The 18,583-nt window shown below is 45.1% G+C and overlaps 1 protein-coding gene and 1 non-coding gene across 9 annotated transcripts in view; both read right to left on the reverse strand.

The window, feature by feature from the left end:
* The window catches only part of ARHGAP24 (Rho GTPase activating protein 24), a 353,954-nt gene that overhangs the window by 43,965 nt on the left and 291,406 nt on the right, over window positions 1–18,583 (reverse strand). For 5 of the 8 annotated variants that reach the window (XM_053404168.1, XM_053404169.1, XM_053404170.1 and 2 more), the window contains one exon: window positions 15,493–15,615. In XM_053404168.1, coding sequence (XP_053260143.1) covers window positions 15,493–15,615 — 123 coding nt within the window. Of the gene's footprint in view, window positions 1–3,999; window positions 4,222–5,573; window positions 6,792–15,492; window positions 15,616–18,583 lie in introns of those variants that run through there. The other 3 variants (XM_053404171.1, XM_053404174.1, XM_053404175.1) reach the window with 3 other exon arrangements.
* Window positions 16,337–16,411, reverse strand: TRNAE-UUC (transfer RNA glutamic acid (anticodon UUC)). The gene has a single exon. It is a non-coding gene; the product is annotated as a tRNA-Glu (tRNA).

Here is an 18,583-nt window from a genome sequence, read left to right on the forward strand (position 1 = left end):
TGGCAATCCTACCAGAGACAAAAAAACAAATTACCAATTCCATTTCTTAAAGTTCCTTGCTTATCAGTTCCTAATCCCAGGAAAGGTGAGACTAGAATGGAGTGTTTGCTTTGCTTTTCATCATCCTGTGCTATCATCTCTGCCCAATGCTCCAATGCAGCCCTGTTGTTTTAGTCCATGCTGTTTGACATTTCTTTGCTGATGAAAGAAACACAGCCTCCTTGGAGCTCATGGAACACTTGAAAATGGGTCATTTCAGCACATTCCTTCCAAAAAAGGGGAAGTGGACATCTGAAAAAAGAGGGATATTTTTTCCTTCTTGCATAACCTGCCATCACTCCAGGCCGGGTAATGGGTGAGTGATTGGCCAGTGCAGGCAATCTCACCGGCAACTGTGGCTTGAAGGGGTCTGAAGGTGTATTGGTTGCACTCTCCTGACCTTCCTCTTATACAGCCACAGAGGAGAGAGCCCCAAGGGAAGATGCCCGCATTCGCTCCTATTGCTTTCAGAACAGAAGGTCACAGTGTTGAACTATGTAGGGGTGAAAACAGCTGACAGTCTCATATTTTTTCCTCCCTGAGACGCCTGGGATGGCTAAATTAAAAAGCGGGGGTGAGCGCAGAACTGACTGTCTGCAGATGAAACAGTTAATATTCTCACCAAGTTCTGAACATTCCATGAATAGTTATGGCTGGAGCATAACAGAAGCCAAGAACACGTCAGATGCAAGGCAAGAGCACATACTGTTCCTCCAATAGATATATTATGAATGGGCCTGGTGCCCTGGCCAGGTAACTCTGTCCTACTGCTGGCAAGAGAGTCCACTGGCATTACCATCATTTCCGCTCAGCTGGCTGGAGCTAGTGGCACCTCTGGCACATGTGGTGAAAGAATTAAAAACTGCGTGGCGCTGTGGGTGCCTAGCAACCACTCCACATCTCTGCTGTGTACTTCTAGTGAAGAGGTAGTGCTTGCCTAAGAACCGCTTTCACCTCTCCCGGGACTAGCACAGTACAAAGGAGGGTGTGGGAAGTTCAGGCAGCAGAAATGGGAGGTGGGTTTGAATAGAAGGCGTGAGGATGGACAGCAATAAGTGAAAAGCTCTCAAACCCGGGTACAAGTAAATACCACTTCTTGTTCAGCTGTGGTTTTAAGATTTCACCTGTCTACCAAACTTCTAGAATGCTACTTGAAACGCTTTCATACGGAGAAGATTTCCATCTTATTCCTTTCATATCTCCCTACAAGTTGGAACATGCAGGCTCCCCTTTGGGGATTTCATACTTGGGATGGGGAAGAATTTGGATTTGGCTTGCATTTAAGGTCAAACTCAGCCAATCTGCACATCCCCAAACAGCACAAGAACCAAAAGACAGTCACCCTTCGAAGTTTGCAGTTCTCTGAATTTTGTAAAGCTGTTCTCCAGCGAAGAAGTGCAAATACTGGGGTATAGCGTCAATAAAAAGATTTTAGTGAGAACAAAATACAAAAAGTGCAGTACTTTCAGGGGAGCTGCACAACAAAAATGTGTACATCAGGCAAAATTGCATCGCAACATGTGTATATTAGGAGGAGAAAATCACATTAATCGCCACTGAATTTTCATGAGGACTTTATTTTTAAAAAAATAAATAAATCACAAAGTGATATGGAAATGTGGAGAACAGAATTGCAATGAGGCCTGGGAAAAGGAGAAATGGAGAGAAATGGAAACTGTCAGAATTGCCCTTCTCCACCCCATAGGGATACCAAGGGATGCTAACAGGATTTCTTGGGCCTGGTGCATGGTATACGGATTGGGTCCGCTGCACCTATTGACAAGAACTGCTGCTTATGTACATATATTAACATAACCTAGCCTACCTTGCAGGGCTGTTAAAAAGGGAAGGTGGGGAAAATACACACATCCTTGAGCTCCTGGGTGGAAAAGCAAGATACAATTATATGTCAGCCATGATCACTTAACATAAGAACCTAAGAAGAGTCTGGTGAATCAGGCCAGTGATCCAGCTGTTCCAGCATCTTGTTCTTACAGTGGCCAACCAGATGCCTGTGGAATGTTTGCAAGCAGGATGTCAGCACAACAACACTCTCCCCACCTATAGGTAAAGGTAAAGGGACCCCGACCATTAGGTCCAGTCGTGGCCGACTCTGGGGTTGTGGCTCTCAACTCACTTTGTTGGCCGAGGGAGCCGGCGTACAGCTTCCGGGTCATGTGGCCAGCATGACTAAGCCGCTTCTGGCGAACCAGAGCAGCACACGGAAACGCCGTTTACCTTCCCGCTGGAGCGGTACCTATTTATCTACTTGCACTTTGTCGTGCTTTTGAACTGCTAGGTTGGCAGGAGCAGGGACCGAGCAACAGAAGCTCACCCCGTCACAGGGATTCAAACTGCTGACCTTCTGATTGGCAAGTCCAAGGCTCTGTGATTTAACCCACAGCGCCACCCGCGTCCCTTCTCCCCACCTATGATTCGTAGCAAATGGTATTCAGAGGCCTACTGCCTCCGATAGTGGATGTAGACTATAGCCATCATGGCTAGGAGCCATTGATAGCCTTGTCCTTCATGAATTTGTCTCATCCTCTTTCAGAGCCATCCAGGTTGGTGGCCGTCATTGCCTCCTGTGGAAAAGAGTTCCATAGTTTAACTATGGGCTGCTTGCAGAAGTACTTTATTTTATCTGCCCCAAAGATTCCAACACTCAACTTCTTTGTATGTTCTAGTTTTATGAGAAAGAGAGAACAACTTTTCTCTAGCTTCCACTTTCTCTGTGCCATGCACAATGGTAAAGCTTCTATCTTTCTTCTAAACCAACCTCCGAACGCTGCAACCTTTCTTCATGGGAGAGTTGGCTCCACCCCCTTGGTCATTTTGGCCCCCCTTTTCTGAACCTTTTCCAACTCTACAATAAACTTTTTCGAGGCAAGGCAATCAGAACTGTACATAGTATTCTAAATGTGGTCACACCATAGATTTGTATTCTAGTGTTATGAGGTTGACTGCTTTACAATCAAGTTCCTTTCCTAATGATCCCTAACATGCAATTTGCCCTTTCCACAGCTGCTTCACACCTGGTCGACATCTTCATCAGGCTGTCCACTATGACCCCAAGGCCTCCTTCATAGTCAGTCACTGCCAGTACAGACCCCATGAGTGTATATGTGAAATTAAGATTATTATTTTTTTGCCCCGGCATGCATCACTTTACACTTGCTTACACTAAATTTCATTTGCCATTTCCCCATCCATTCACTCAGTTTAGAAAGGTCCTTTTGGACCCTTTTGTAATCTCTTTTGGTTTTAGTGGCCTTGAACAATTTCGTATCAACAGCAAACATGGCTGCCTCATTGCTCACCCCAATTCTAGATTGTTTATGAACAAGTTTAAAAGCACAGGTCCGAATACTGATTCTTGGGGGTTCTCCAATTTCTACAGCTCTCCGTTCAGAGAACAGTCCATTTATTCCTATTCTCTGCTTTCTTCAATTTTCTGTTCTGAATCTTGATTGATCTAGATAAACAGTAGATCTAGATAAACAGTTTTCACAAAAGAATTCAGAAGTTGGGTTGCCATATACTACCTTGCTGAGAGATGGCAGGTTAAGTACTGACCCATAATTGTTCAGATATGGCAGATCAAAAGCCATTTTTCATAGGAGAGGTTGTAAAGTCACCTTGGCATTATACCCTACTTCAAGGAGTCATTTATTACAACTGTGCCCAGCAAACCTAAGGCTGACTGGTTGTTCTCCAGTGTTCTCAATGGACAGTGTCCAAGGTGCCATGCAGTAGACTGCAAATCTCCCAAGAATATGGTCCATGCACTCATGCAACATCAACCAAAAACTATCCTTAGAAATCTGATAAGCAGGTGCTCTGAACCTTTTTACTTCAATTCCACAAACAAATTTCATTGAAGATGACGTTGGACACGAACTACAGGAAACGAAAATAACTCTTGATGAGGCGAAAATTTCTGATGGCGATCTCACATACCCTTAGAGGTAGCCACTGAATTTTCCGAGAAGCAAAAATGGAAGCAACCTTGGAAGACAGAAGATACCTGCAGGTTTTTCAAAGGCAGTCAAGGAATGCTGTGAAGATGCCCGACATTTCTTGGCAGAGAGGGAGAGTTTCGCTTATCTCTAGTTTCTCCCACACTTGTGACAAAGAGGCCTGTCTGAATAGTTCGTCACAAGCCCACAACCGCAACCCTGCACAATGTGCCCATGCCCCAGAAGGCCAGTTTGCCGTGGCATGTAAAAGCACAATTTGTCCTTTTGACGAATGATTGACATGCGTGATGCAATCTGCCCAACCCCCTCCCAAATGCCTCGCCACATGCCGAGCGGCCATAGGAAACTGGCTCACAGCCATTGATTTATCTTCACCTCTTCAAAGGTTCCCAAAGGCAAGAAACTGAATGAGAGAAGTATAAGGTTAGCAGTAAAGCATTCATCAAAGCCACCCTTGACCCGAGGCAGGTTCCTATGTACATCTCCCCCCTACTTCCCACAACTCCATATATTGATGACCGAGTATTTCCCGGATCCTTGTGAAAAGACGTCCTGTGGTTCTCAGAATTGATGCGTATAAATATTTTACAATACTGCGCACTCAAGGATGAACTGCCTCTGATCTCGAAGGTTCATTAGCCAACATAGCTAAGTGGAACCTCTGAATGCAAAAGCATGGTGTCTCGGAATATCAGGTGCTGGAGGCAATCAATGTGGGAAGGTTTTTGCCCTTACACCTCACTTGTGGGTTTCCAGGAAACATCTGTCTGGCTGTTACAGGAAACGGGATACTATAGAGCAGAGAGAACCTTGGTCTGGTCCAGCAGGGCTCTGCTAATGTTCTTATACCCTGCAATCTTGTCATTTCTTCTCTTTGGTATCACCAATTTCCCTCCTCCATGACCACCAGCTGAGCTGAGACACACATGCATGCACACACACGCCCAGTGAAAATCCTACACATTGATTAGAAGCACTACATTCCAGGAAAGGGGTGGGGGAACAAGTTTGAAGACATTTTCTGCGGCAGGTGAAATGGAGCCGCAGAAGAAGAGCAAGCAAGCAAGCAGAAGCCACACTGCAAAAAAAACAAAATGTTAACAGGGAAAGAATCAGGTGTGTGTACTGCAAGCCCTATTTAGCTCATCAGACATCTTTCAGTTCTAACAGCTGGACCTCTAGCCCTCTTCCACGCTAAAGCGGAACCAAGTGTTCTTGGTTTGCCAGCATCCCTGGTGCTTGACGGATTTTGCTAGCACTGGTGCACAGCAATTATAAAATAATTAACCCTATAGGAGCCGTTAAAAAAATGTCTAGTTGCGGGTTGCAGACCGGAGAAGAAAAACTCAGTAACCGTGCAACAACAAATCAAGGATAAATAAAACCAGCCTAGCAAGCGTTGGCGTCTTTTATTGTTGCTTGCCCTTTGTTTCCAAATTTCTATTCAAAACACAACAGCTCTTCTTCCTCGCAACCCCAAACCTTTCAGAAAAGGCTCTGGAAGCGGGGAGCGGGGGGAGAGAAAAGGCAATGACAATGACAAACTGCACCTACCTTTGCGGAAACTAAAACACCGCTTGATTCTCCTGTAGGTAGTTTTGGGAACAAAGGGGGATGATGCTAAGGCACCTGAGGCACGGACCCCCGTATTCCTGTCTTCGGGCATCATGCAGGCCAGAGGAATAGTCGCAAGCCAAAAGCAAGTGCTAAAACCCACTTCTAGATGGCACACTGCAATCCATCATTTACAGTTATCACTATTTTGAGTGGCATCTCCTCCCCGAGCTTCCTAAATTCTGATCTTCCCGGTCTTGGTGGAATGTGGCCAGTGAGCTCTTTAAAGGAGATATGGGATCACCCCTTCTTTGCTAGTGATTTCAGGTAGTTTCCTTTCCTTCTTCCCTGCTCCTCGAGCTTGCAAAAAATGTCATTTCCCGTTGAATGGCAGCAATGCCACGTCCCGACAAAAGACTTTCAATGTAAAGGTGTATCGTCCACAAAAGGTGCCTCGTGGGGGGTCTCGTGGCTGGGTTTGGTGTGGGGAATTGGTGCTTCTTCTCAGCTGGAACCGTATAGGGTGGAGCAAATGCGGAAGGCAGGGCATAGATTCCACTGGGATAGGTCAGCAAATAGCAATGCGGGAGCAGAGGATGAGAACAATGACCAAAAACAGGGGCTTCAAAGAATTGCCTTGGATGTTCTTCGCCGACTCCTTTTTATCTCTGCAAATGTGGCGGGGGGACAAAAATAATGACAGCATCTCCCAAAAGGCTACATTTGTCCATTACGGACGCTCTTCAAAGGGCTTCTTCTTTCCCCAATTACTATGCACGGAAACGCCTCCCCTTCTGATAGTCTGGATGATTTGTTGCCTTCCTCCTGCTCCCTCGACTCCCCGCGGCAAACGCATGAGCCCCGGCGGCATCAGCAGCTGAGCAGCTCAGCAGCCGAGCAGCACAGCCACCAAGTTCCTGGGAATCTGCTGAGGAATACACGCCTCCCGCAAGATATGCCCGTGCCAACTGTTCTCAGTGCAAGTGTTTCAAAGGCTGCTGCTGCTGCTGTTGCTTCTCTTACTACTGCCGTAGTGCCTTCTGCTCAAGCCCTTTGCACGAATGCAGCAGGTGCAAGCAAAACAATGTGAGGGAGGCAAAGGGAGCTTGTACGGTTTCTACAAGGTTGATTTCTTTCTCTCTCTCTTTTTTCCTTTTTTTAATGTTGACTTTGAGTTGACTTCAAACAACAGTCACGTGTGGCAGCTTAAGAGCCCTTCTGCCTCTCACATGAGCGTCTTTCTTCCCTCCCGCTCCAGCCCCATTAATCTTTTCCTTCGCCCCTTCCAGTTCCATGTTATTTCTACTTTCATGCTGAGTAATCAAAGCCCGTTTCTCTCCTATTTCAACAGCCATGGCAAAGAAGAAGAAAAAGTCACCTTTCAAATCCAACCGGGAAAGGAGTTTAACTGACCGACAAACATCTGGGGAATTGGATTTTGTTTCTGTGGGGTTTGTTTTACTAAAAATAAAAAAGGTTGTGCTTACTTCTCTGTACATTTTCTATTTAATTTTTTTCATAAGCAATGTGAGCCCAGGAGAGTCTTTTGCTCTCAACCCCCTGCCCCCACCGTGCTACTGCAAGTTTATTAAACCAGTTAATAATTTGCAGAGCTGCCTGTTCAGTAAGCTCTGCCGCTGCACGAGGCCTCCCAGAAGGCTGACTCCAAATATTAGAGCAGGAGTAGCCAACACGGTGCCCTTCAGATGCTGTTGGACTACCACTTTGAGGATCACAGGCCATGAAGTTGATGGGAACTGTAGTCTGACAAATGTCAAGAGAGTATCACATTGCCCAAAGAACACGCACACACAGATCTTGTGTGTAGTGTTTTGAATACCAAACAATGGTGCATGTATGCATTGAGTTTATTATTTCTTCTTGCACTTCCCTCAGCCTTCCGCTGCAAGCCCAATTTCACAAGTGACCTGCACAACATGTGACCCATCAAGGTCAAGTGCCATCCACCAAACAGCCACGGAGGGCAACCAACAGCAGAAAGCTTGCTATGTAAAAATGGGGGAAGGAAGAGACTGGCTAGCTCCTGTCAGGCAACCAATAATACATCGGCGGTTCACCTTAATGCAAGGATGTGCTTCCCCCAGGTCTTGCTGGATCCCAACTCCCAGAAGCCCCAACCAGCAAGGACAATAAGTCAGGGATGATGGGAGTTGCAGTCTCACAACATCTAGAAGGCCACTGATTCTCCACCCCAGCATAACAGATCAAGTCATACAGTTCCAGCTTAATTGTAGACATGAATAAAAGGTCAAAAGGCAGAACCTGTAGAGGATAAAGTAGCATCTTAAAAAACTCTGATGCATGCACACACAGAAAATAAGAATTTTCATGCTGAATCAGCTCAAAGTCCATCTAGGACAGCAGTCTAAAGGTGATTAGCCTCTGGACACTCATACAGACAGACGACCTTCTCTGTTGTTTGTTCTCAGTATCTATTATTTGGAAGCAAACAACTGGAGAAGAGGGAGACTAGCAGAAGGAAAGGAGGGTCCTTGACATCGAGACCCAAAGCCCTACAGATGCCAACAATGCCTCTGCAATGATCTTACTGCCTCTGTATGCAAAAGTTGCATATAACACTCAAGGGTAATCGCCATGAATTGATCTATCTTCCATGAATTTTCCCAGTTGTTTTAAAAAGCCATCAAGATCATCACCGCATCCTATAGTAGAGAATTTTGCATGTTTAATATGTGTTGTGTGGAAGAACAACTTCCTTTTCTTTGTCTTCATGCTACTGTCAACCATCTTAATTAAGGGAGGATGCATTTGATCACAAGAGTGGGAATAAAATGTCTCTTTGCACTCTCACATGTATTTGGCACACATGAATGGCATGGTTTTCTGCATTGTTTTTGATGCTTCCCCTCCATTAAAATTAATTGCACGGTTAATTGTGTTAGTCTTGGCTATTGCAGGCAGTGAGATGAACAATGTAAGTTTTAGCAGAAGCTGAACCGCAGCAGAAAGAGTGCTGAAAACGATGAAGTCAGGCTGGGGTTAAAAGGTCTCCATACCAGATTTGCCTTCAGCCGTAATCATGCTGTCAAACAAATGCACATGCGCAGTAGAGGTATCAAGCAGACAAGTGGGAAGTCCACACAGGCCTTCCTGCACTTTCTCTGTTATTGCCACAAGCAGACCACAGTGATGCCCTGGTATGCCCCACGGAGGACCTTAAGGTCCATAAATAGCAACACCCTAGAGGTCCCGGGCCCTAAAGAAGTCAGATTAGCCTCAACCAGAGCCAGGGCCTTTTCAACACTGGCTCCAGCCTGGTGGAATGCTCTGTCTCATGAGACCAGGGCCCTGCAGGATCTGATTTCTTTCTGCAGGGCCTGTAAGACAGAGTTGTTCCTCCTGGCCTTTGGCTTGGAATCAACTTGGTCCCCTCCCCCTCTTTCCTTTTTCCCTTCTGTGATGGAACTCCTATTTGGGGACTTCCCTGGCTTTTTTCTGGACCACGTAGGACCAGTTTGGATAGTTGGCCTTGGTGAAGATTTGACATTTTCATCCCCAAAAAGCTTTTGATTTGAGTTTCCACTGAAATGAGGCTGCATTTTAATGTTGTACTTTAATCTTGTTTTTAAGTTGTATTTTAATCAATTGTTTTTATACTTGGTGTTGGCCGCCCTGAGCCCAGTCTTGGCTGGGGAGGGTGGGGTATAAATAAAATTATTATTATTATTATTATTATTATTATTAGGCGACAGGATGATGGCCCAGGCAGGTGGCGTGTGCAGGCAGACCCGCAGAACAAGTGAGCTTGTGACCCAAGCAGGCCTTTTTGGGCTCTCTCTGTCTCCACTGCCACCAGACCTGGGACAGGGGATGCAGGCAGGTGGCCTTGGAACCTGTTTGCAACAAGCGCTGAGGATAACTGAATTGGAAAATGCTTTTGGCAAGACACAAAACCTGTAAGCAAGGTTAGCAAGCTCGGCCCCAAACAATGCTCACAAATTCAAAAGGAGTGGACAGCACAAAGAACAGATAAGCAAATACTTCAAAGCAGACTTTCCTTGTGCACTAGGATACTTTTTAATGTGCCTAATGAAAGGCAGGCCTTCTGCCAACAGTTACCCATTATAACAGAATTCTAAAACCACTAAAAGCTTTTTGATTCAATACCTCTATTTGTATTGTGTTCAACCAATGGCTTCTCTCTACACTTCTCCAAGATGGTGACTCACAGTGAGTTGCTAAAAGGGCTAAAAGGACATTGAGTCGGCATAATTCTAAGCAACGTATAAGCCTGGACTTTTCAGACATTATTCTAGAGCCAAACGAACATGTATGGGTGTGGGGAAACCTGCTTCTGTGATGCTTCTCTCAGCAAGTTCATTTTGCCCATGACAAAATTCAATACTACTAACAAAAACAAATATTTTTAATATTTGATGTATTGCACTATTTTAATATTTTGTTGGAAGCTGCTCAGAGTGGCTGGGGAAGCCCAGCCAGATGGGTGGGGTATAAATAATATATTATTATTATTATTATTATTATTATTATTATTATTAGCCTCACAGCAACCCTGTAAGGTAGGTCAGCCTGAGACCGACTGGCCCAAAGGAATGTGAACTTCTGGTCTTAGTGCTTTAACTGCGTTAAAAAACAAAAACAAAAAAACCACTGTATTAACTGTCATGCGTTTCAACCAGCTTGTTTTACTGTATATTTTAATTGAGGATGTTTTAGTGCTCTGGTGGACTTATTACTGCGCATTTCAATTATGCATGTTTTTATAATCGATTTTATATAGTTGTAAACCACTTAGAAGGCATTTTGGCGTGCAAGCAGTATATTTAAAAATACATAAAGGATTTCATATGCTGCTGCCCTGAACTACTTCGTGGAAGAATGGGATAAAAATATAACAAAGAAGTCCTGGTTTTAATGACTGCCAGAAGCGCTGCATCTACTGTACCTTCTGGCAGAGCAAGGCACCAAATGCTGGAAGGGGTCAGGGAGGGGGAGCAAGTTGCTGGAGGACAGTGCACCAGGCTTCATTTGCAAAACAAGCCCGATGCCTTCAGATGTGGTGGAGGAAGGTACTACCCTGCACTGATAGTGTTAAGACTCAACTGCTAATCCAGTTGGCTTACGTGTGTGAAACGAAGGGGATGCCATCTTGTACTTTGCTGCTGGCAGCAAAAATGCCTCAAACTGCTTTGAGACTTGGCAACTTCATTTCCCAGGGACAGAAAACTCAATGAAACACCTACCCAAGTCAACAAAGGGCTCTTCCAAACAACCTATTTATCAAACATTAATCCTGATTTGCTTGCACAAAGCTTACATGGAGGTTAGATTATATCTACTCCTTCCTGAGCATTCCCTCGGATGTGTTTGCAGGAGATATTATTATTATTATTATTATTATTATTATTATTATTATTATTTCAATATTTATGCCCCATCCATCTGGCTGGGTTTCCCCAGGCACTCTGGGCGGCTCCCAACGGAATATTAAAAACACGATAAAACATCAAACATTAACAACTTCCCTAAACAGGGTTGCCTTCAGATGTCATCCAAAAGTCAGATAGTTGTTTATTTCCTTGACAGCTGATGGGAGGGCGTTCCACAGGGCAGGTGCCACTACCAAGAAGGCCCTCTGCCTGGTTCCCTGCAACATCACTTCTCGCAGGGAGAGAACCGCTAGAAGGCCCTTGGCGCTGGAGCTTATCCAACACTGAGCACTCCTTCTGGTTTATCTATCCTGCAAATCATGTGCTCATTCCACACTTTTCAATGCATTTCCCTGTCACTTTCCTAACTCCAAAATGTATATTTCTTCTTAAACGTGGATGCGTTGCTCTAGGGAAACTCTGCTTTAATCCACTTAAAGAGCCAGTGTGGTGTAGTGGTTAAGAGCGGTAGTCTCGTAATCTGGTGAACCGGGTTCGTGTCCTCCACATGCAGCTGCTGGGTGACCTTGGGCTAGTCACACTTCTCTGAAGTCTCTCAGCTCCACTCACCTCACGGAGTGTTTGTTGTGGGGGAGGAAGGGAAAGGAGAATGTTAGCCGCTTTGAGACTTCTTCAGGTAGTGATGAAGCGGGATATCAAATCCAAACTCTTCTTCTCTTCTCTTCACTTTAATTGCACAAGCCTAAATTTCCCAGTATGCCTGTTATGTCCTAAGCTTGGATCCTAGAGCAATAGGCAAGTAGGATCCTAGAATGCAACAACTGATTGGCTTGCAGGAAAAGACCAATCAGGTTCCAGGAGGAAGTTAATCAGCCTATTAGGCTGGTAGGATCGTAGAACGCAACAACCGGTTGGCCTGCAGGAAAAGGCCAATCAGGCTCCAGGAGGGAAGCAGAATCAGCCAATCAGACGGGACTCGTGTAAATAATGTATATAAAAGCCTGAGATTTGGGGGGCAATTCAATCACTGTTTTACAAGCTGCAATAAAGAGCATGAAATCACTACAGGACTCCGAGCATATTTCAATGCCGTAGAATCCCTCCTGCAAAATCCTGCCCGTCTGGAGACCCCCCCAAACGCACAGAATGGGCTGCTAGCAACATACCCCCTAAGAAACGAGTCGTACTGCATACCGAACCAGAAAGGAATCGCTTCCACCGAGCCTGAGAACTACAGCAAGAATCTGACCTTCTGGAGAGAATTTAAGTTATTAAGGTCTCAGTTGTAGGTCATTGCTGCTGGAGTGTAACATTCTTTGGGGTGTGGGGGCTTTTTCTGTGCAGACATCAGATTCCTAGCAGAAGAGTGGAATGTATTTTGAATGTGTTTCGGACCTCCTTCAGCTGGTGTCTTCCCGCCTCCGCCCCCCCGAGAGCATCCAAGACACAGCTGCAGACACATCGAAAGGTAGTAGTGGGCAGGGCTCCAGTTGAAACTGTGCCATAGGAAAGGACCACCAGCCAAGGGCTGAAATCCCCTTCCTAAGCAAAACTTCATAGCCTTTAAACGCCGGGTAGGGAGTGTGCATGTTGTGCTGATCCCCATGGAGGCTCTGTTAACAATGATAATTTCCTACAGCCCCCCTAGGGTCTAATTGATAAGTGGAGAGGGCGATTTCCCAACAGTAAACATAGTTTTTCAGCTGCAACTCTGCTCTCCTCCTCTGCTCCAAAAACAATACAAAGCAAAGCCGCTGAACTGCCAGACATTTATTTTCACAGCTAAACATCACTGGGAGCAAGCCAGAAATCTCTGTTTTATTTACTTTGACTCGGATGCTCTATCTAGCCTTGTGGAATAGCCAGCATGCTATTCCTTCTTGAAACCAGTTGGCTGCTACTGGGAGGTCAGGTCGCAAAATGCAGAACCACATGGCCGGATGCAGACTTCTTCTTCCAAATGATACTCATACAACCCTGGAAACGGACGTGTTTTATTTGTATCCCGCCTGCCTCCCAGTGAAGGACCAAGGAGGCTCACCGCAGAAATTAAAACAGATACAATTAAAAGTAAAAGCTAAAGGACCCCTGACAGTTAAGTCCAGTCACAGACAACTCTGGGGTTGCAGCGCTCATCTCGCTTTACAGGCCAAGGGAGCCGGCGTTTGTCCACAGACAGTTTTTCTGAGTCATGTGGCCAGCATGACTAAGCCGCTTCTGGTGCAACGCAACACCGAAACCAGAGCAGCCCACGGAAATGCCGTTTACCTTCCTGCCGGAGTGGTACCTATTTATCTATTTGCACTTTTTTGGCATGCTTTCAAACTGCTAGGTTGGCAGGAGCTGGGACAGAGAAACGGAAGCTCACCCCATCGTGGGGATTTGAACCACCGAACTTCTGATCGGCAAGCCCAAAAGGCTCAGTGGTTTAGACCACAGCGCCACCTTAGTTGACGATACAATTAAAAGCACACAATATAAACCTAAACACGAAAAAGCAATTAAATAAGTGCACCTAGTAAAAGCACCGAAAACACTTAAAGCCATTTAAAAGCACATGCATGTGCAACATCCGGCTTCAGAAGATGTTGCCACAACAGCCAGTTAGCGGCCAAAGGTCTACTGCAAGAAAAAAAGGCTTTGTATGCTGGCAAATGGAAAGCAGGGAAGGGTCAGTTCCACATCTGGGAGAAGCCACCATCTGGGAGAGGCTCTCTCTAGACTAGTGTTTTTGCCAAACAGGTGGTAAATGGATTTCACAACTGTGGTAGTTTGTACTGAAGTCCAGAAATTGCGGCTATTTTAGGAAGAAAATGCTGTGCTGTGCAGGCAATATAGAACAATGCTAGAAAAATGAAACCTGTGCTGTTGCTAGAAGTAGTACGACTTGTGCAACACGTTGGCGACTAATATACACACAATAATTATCAAAATGATTATACATTCTTTATCAAGCTTCTGAGAAAAATACAAAACCTTATGCAAAGCCACAGAGACTTGAGAACTACCCAACCTAAGATGAACTTATAACGTCTGATTTCAATGGATTTTTCAAGTGCTTAACTCAGTCTTTTGTTTTCTTTATTTTTTTATGTAAGTTCATGAAGATACTAACAAAAGGTAAGTTCGGTGTTGTTCACAATACCCAGAGATGCTAGTGAAGTTGTAGATGGATGTTAATAAAGTTGTAGACAGGGTGCCGGCGTTTTGCACCAGTTATGGTTTTCCCAGTAGTGATGTATGGAAGTGAGAGCTGGACCATAAAGAAGGCTGATTGCCGAAGAATTGATGCTTTTGAATTATGGTGCTGGAGGAGACTCTTGAGAGTCCCATGGACTGCAAGAAGATCAAACCTCTCCATTCTTAAGGAAATCAGCCCTGAGTACTCACTGGAAGGACAGATCCTGAAGCTGAGGCTCCCAGACTTTGGCCACCTCATGAGAAGAGAAGACTCCCTGGAAAAGACCCTGATGTTGTGAAAGATGGAGGGCACAAGGAGAAGGGGATGACAGAGGATGAGATGGTTGGACAGTGTTCTCGAAGCTACCAGCATGAGTTTGACCAAACTGCAGGAGGCAGTGGAAGACAGGAGTGCCTGGCGTGCTCTGGTCCATGGGGTCATGAAGAGTCGGACAAGACTAAATGACTAAACAACAACAACAAACAACAACAACAGGCAGGGTGCCAGTGTTTTGCACCTATTTCGCCCTGGCAGTCCAAGTAATCAAGAGGCCGCTGTTTGCCCCTGATGGGGCCCTTTTACTGGGGCTTGCAGGTAGCACACTCCCAAGGTAGTTTTCCGGGCTTCTTCAGTGGTCTGATCTCAAAGCCTTGATACGTATAGCTAAGCAAATCAGTCTCTTAAGCTTAAGCCAAGAAATAGTATTCTCTATGAAACTGAATATCAATATACGTATCAAGGCTTTGAGATCAGACCACTGTAGAAGCCCGGAAAACTACCTTGGTAGTGTGTTACCTGCAAGCCCCAGTAAAGGGCCCCATCGGTGGTTAACAGCGGCCTTACTTGGACTGCCAGGGCAAAACAGGTGCAAAACGCCGGCACCCTGTCTACAACTTTATTAACAACCATCTACAACTTCACTAGCATCTCTCAGCAATACAGAACAAGCAAATACATGGCATCCAAATAAGTATGGCCCATTTTCTAGATTGCAGAGGAATATATACTTGGAAGTTAGTTTTGTATGTGTAGAAGGGAGCTGTAGCAATGCAATATCTAGTGAAGTGGTTTACTGGCTGCTGCACTGCAAACCTCTTGCACACACGGAATCAAATGAGAGCAGCTATTTTTCTCTGCCAAACGCCAGAGTTCTGCAATCCATTTGATTCATTTCACTTCCCCTTTTCATTGCTGCGAGACTCTGTCTGCTCCTCATCAAAACAGAGCCATAGAATCTTAGAAGGGACCCAAGGGTCATCTAGTCCAACCCCCTGCTCACTGGAATAAGCCACGTGTGTAATATAAAACAAGTAAATAAATTTGCATGTGTTACGGATGTACTCACCTCCTCCAAAAGGTGCCCATATAACCCTGCGGATAGACTTCACCCAGTCCTCCATGTCATTCTGAGTGCTTGCCATAAGGAGGTATGTTTCATGGTTTGCTGTCATCCGCTCTCTGTCTCCGCCTATGAGAGAAGAGGGAACCTGCATTAAGGAACACTCGCACTTTGCAACCCAAATTCTCATATGCAATCCAAAGTGGGTAGCAGTATGGTATAGTGGTTAGAGTGTTGGACTAGAACCTAGGGGACCAGTGTCCAAATCCCCACTCAGGCCCCATCTGCACTCTGTGGGGGAATGGTAGCTCCCTACAGGGCAGATGTGTCCTCAGTCATGACTCTCACTGGGTGACACTGGGCCAGTCAGCGACTCCCGGTCTAACCTACCTCACAGGGTTGTTGTGAAAATGCAATGAGGAGGGGGAGAGTCATTTATATCACCATGAGCTTCTTGGCAGGAGTGTGGGATATAAGTGTAATAAGGTAAAGGTAAAGGAACCCCTGACCATTAGATCCAGTCGTGGCCGACTCATCTCGCTTTCTTGGCCGAGGGAGCTGGCGTACAGCTTCCGGGTCATGTGGCCCACATGACTAAGTCGCTTCTGGCGAACCAGAGCAGCACACAGAAACGCCGTTTACCTTCCTGCCAGAGCGGTACCTATTTATCTACTTGCACTTCGTGCTTTCAAACTGCTAGGTTGGCAGGAATAAATGTAATAAATAAAAACAAAAATAACAGAAGCAGAATATCGCAGATAAGGAAGTACAGATATAATAATAGAACTGTAGAATTGGGAAGACATCCCAAGAGTAATCTAGTTCAACCCTTTACAATGCAGAAATCTTTTGCCCAGTGTGGGGCTCGAACCCACAACCTTGAGATTGAAAGTCTCATGTTCTACCCACTGAGCTAATCCCAGGTTCAGATAGCAGAATTAATTAAGAACAGATTAAACTTCTCACGATATGAAAAATAAAAACACTTAAAACAGTAACAAACAAACAAACAAGAAAACTCTTTTGGTTTTGCTGCAAGAAGCTATCGCAGCGCCCTCTCTGGAAATGAAATCAGTGGGGTTCTCAGCCCCTTTTGGCTTAAATAGTGGTGTGTGTGTGTGTGTGTTTGAATCCGGAGGTGGAAACAGGGTGGTGATTGTGGTAGTGACATATAATGAAACTTCACATATTTAGGTCGCTCCTAAATGGAAGATATTGACATACTCCAAGCATTTGCCCATGTACAGTATGTGCACAGAAAATAGCCGATCTTTTTGAAAGGAGATCTGCATTAATAATTGCAGTGCACACCAAACTATCATTACTGTATAATTATAGGATTATTGTATAATCTTATAAAGTTATATAATCTTGGAAGGGGCATGGCTGTAATGACCACGAAGGGACTCCGCAGTTCTGAATTTGGACTTTGTAATTTACAAAGCAGCTCTCTATGCCTTGGAAGATTAGGGCGAAAGAATTAGATAAACCCCCTGCAAAGGGTTCTCAGAGATTTAATTTGTATATTTTATATGACAATTACCTCTTACTCTATGTAACAAAGCATTTTAGTAGACTTGATGCTGGCCACTAGCCATGGCCTTTGGCTAGTGCAATAAAGTTTATGGTGGTGACTTCTGAATTTGCCACTACACCACAACTGAAACTGCAAAAGGTATTTGTGATTTAGCTAACATCTGGGTCCCAGCATCATGCACAAGGTAGCAACCGATGAACAGGAACTAAGCACTCACTGAAGTCCCATACATGGAACACACTCAGTATTGAGGAAATTGGTTTAAGAGTCATCTTAAGACTCACCGTAAAAGCACTGCATGAAATGAGTAAACAAATGCCATTCCCAGAAAAGAATAAACCATTAATGGCTGGGGCCTGCCTGAGGGGTGATTTACAGATTCTACAGCAATATCCTGCTCTGTCATCCTACAGTTCTGCCAGGAACATCGGCCAGCAATGACTCCAAATGATAGCTGCTTCAAATGCATTCCTGACAAAGAGGAAAGCACTACTGGCCACTAAACGGCTCCTTTTACTCAGCACTTCATCTCCGCGAATGGAGGTGGTGTCCAATTTTTCGACCCTCTGATGTCTGTTTGGTTGGATGCTACGCAGCAGAACGGTATCGGCGCTTCATATTTATAACCTGGGCAGAAAACGCAACGCTTCTGGCAAATCCCTACCAGGCACCCTGTACATCCCTTTCTTCCACTTACAAAAAGCCAGTTGTATTCACACAGCTACAAAAAGGCACATGTGTGGCTATGAGCCCTGAGAACAGCCATGTGGAGATGCAATCATCCCTGGCAGAATTTCAGAAACAGCACCCATGCCTTTTGATGCTGCGACAGCCGTGTTATGCACAGTTTAGTAGCTCAAACCACAGGATACAGGAAGTACTCCTTATGGTACTGCAATGTGGTGAAACAACTAGAAAGCATAACAAATTAGTGCGCCAAATTGCAGCCCAGAGCCCACACGTGGCATGCAGATCCATGCACCTGATTCAGGGATGGCACATCCCATTTCTATGCTTGAGGAGAAAAGCCCACATTGGCTCAGGACCGCAATACCTCAAGGACAGCCTCTTTCCATATGAGCCTACTCGGACCCTGAAATCATTTTCTGAGGCCCTCCTTTGTGTGCCTCCTCCTCGAGAGGTCCGGAGCGTGGCAACACGAGAACGGGGCCTTCTCTGCAGTGGCTCCCCGTCTGTGGAATGCTCTCCCCAGGGAAGTTCACCTGGTGCCTTCATTATACACCTTTAAGCACCAGGCAGAAACGTTCCTTTTTAACCAGGCCTTTGCCTGACCTGATCTACATCCCATACCCTTTAAAATGTGGCTCTTTGGGGGGAGGGCGTGTTATTGTGTTATTGTTTTGATTTTGATTTTATATATTGGGAACTTTTTTGTGAACCGCCCTGAGACCTCTGGGTATAGGGCAGTACATAAATGAAAATGAATGAATGAATGAATTAACTTTTGTTTTATGGCTAATAGCAGCTTGGGAGGGTTTGTGGGTTTTTTTTAAGTATTGCAGCTGGATAGGGAAGGGTGACTATGTGTTCAACTTGACA

The sequence above is a fragment of the Podarcis raffonei genome, chromosome 9 (genome assembly GCF_027172205.1).
Source record: "Podarcis raffonei isolate rPodRaf1 chromosome 9, rPodRaf1.pri, whole genome shotgun sequence".
NCBI lineage: Eukaryota > Metazoa > Chordata > Lepidosauria > Squamata > Lacertidae > Podarcis > Podarcis raffonei.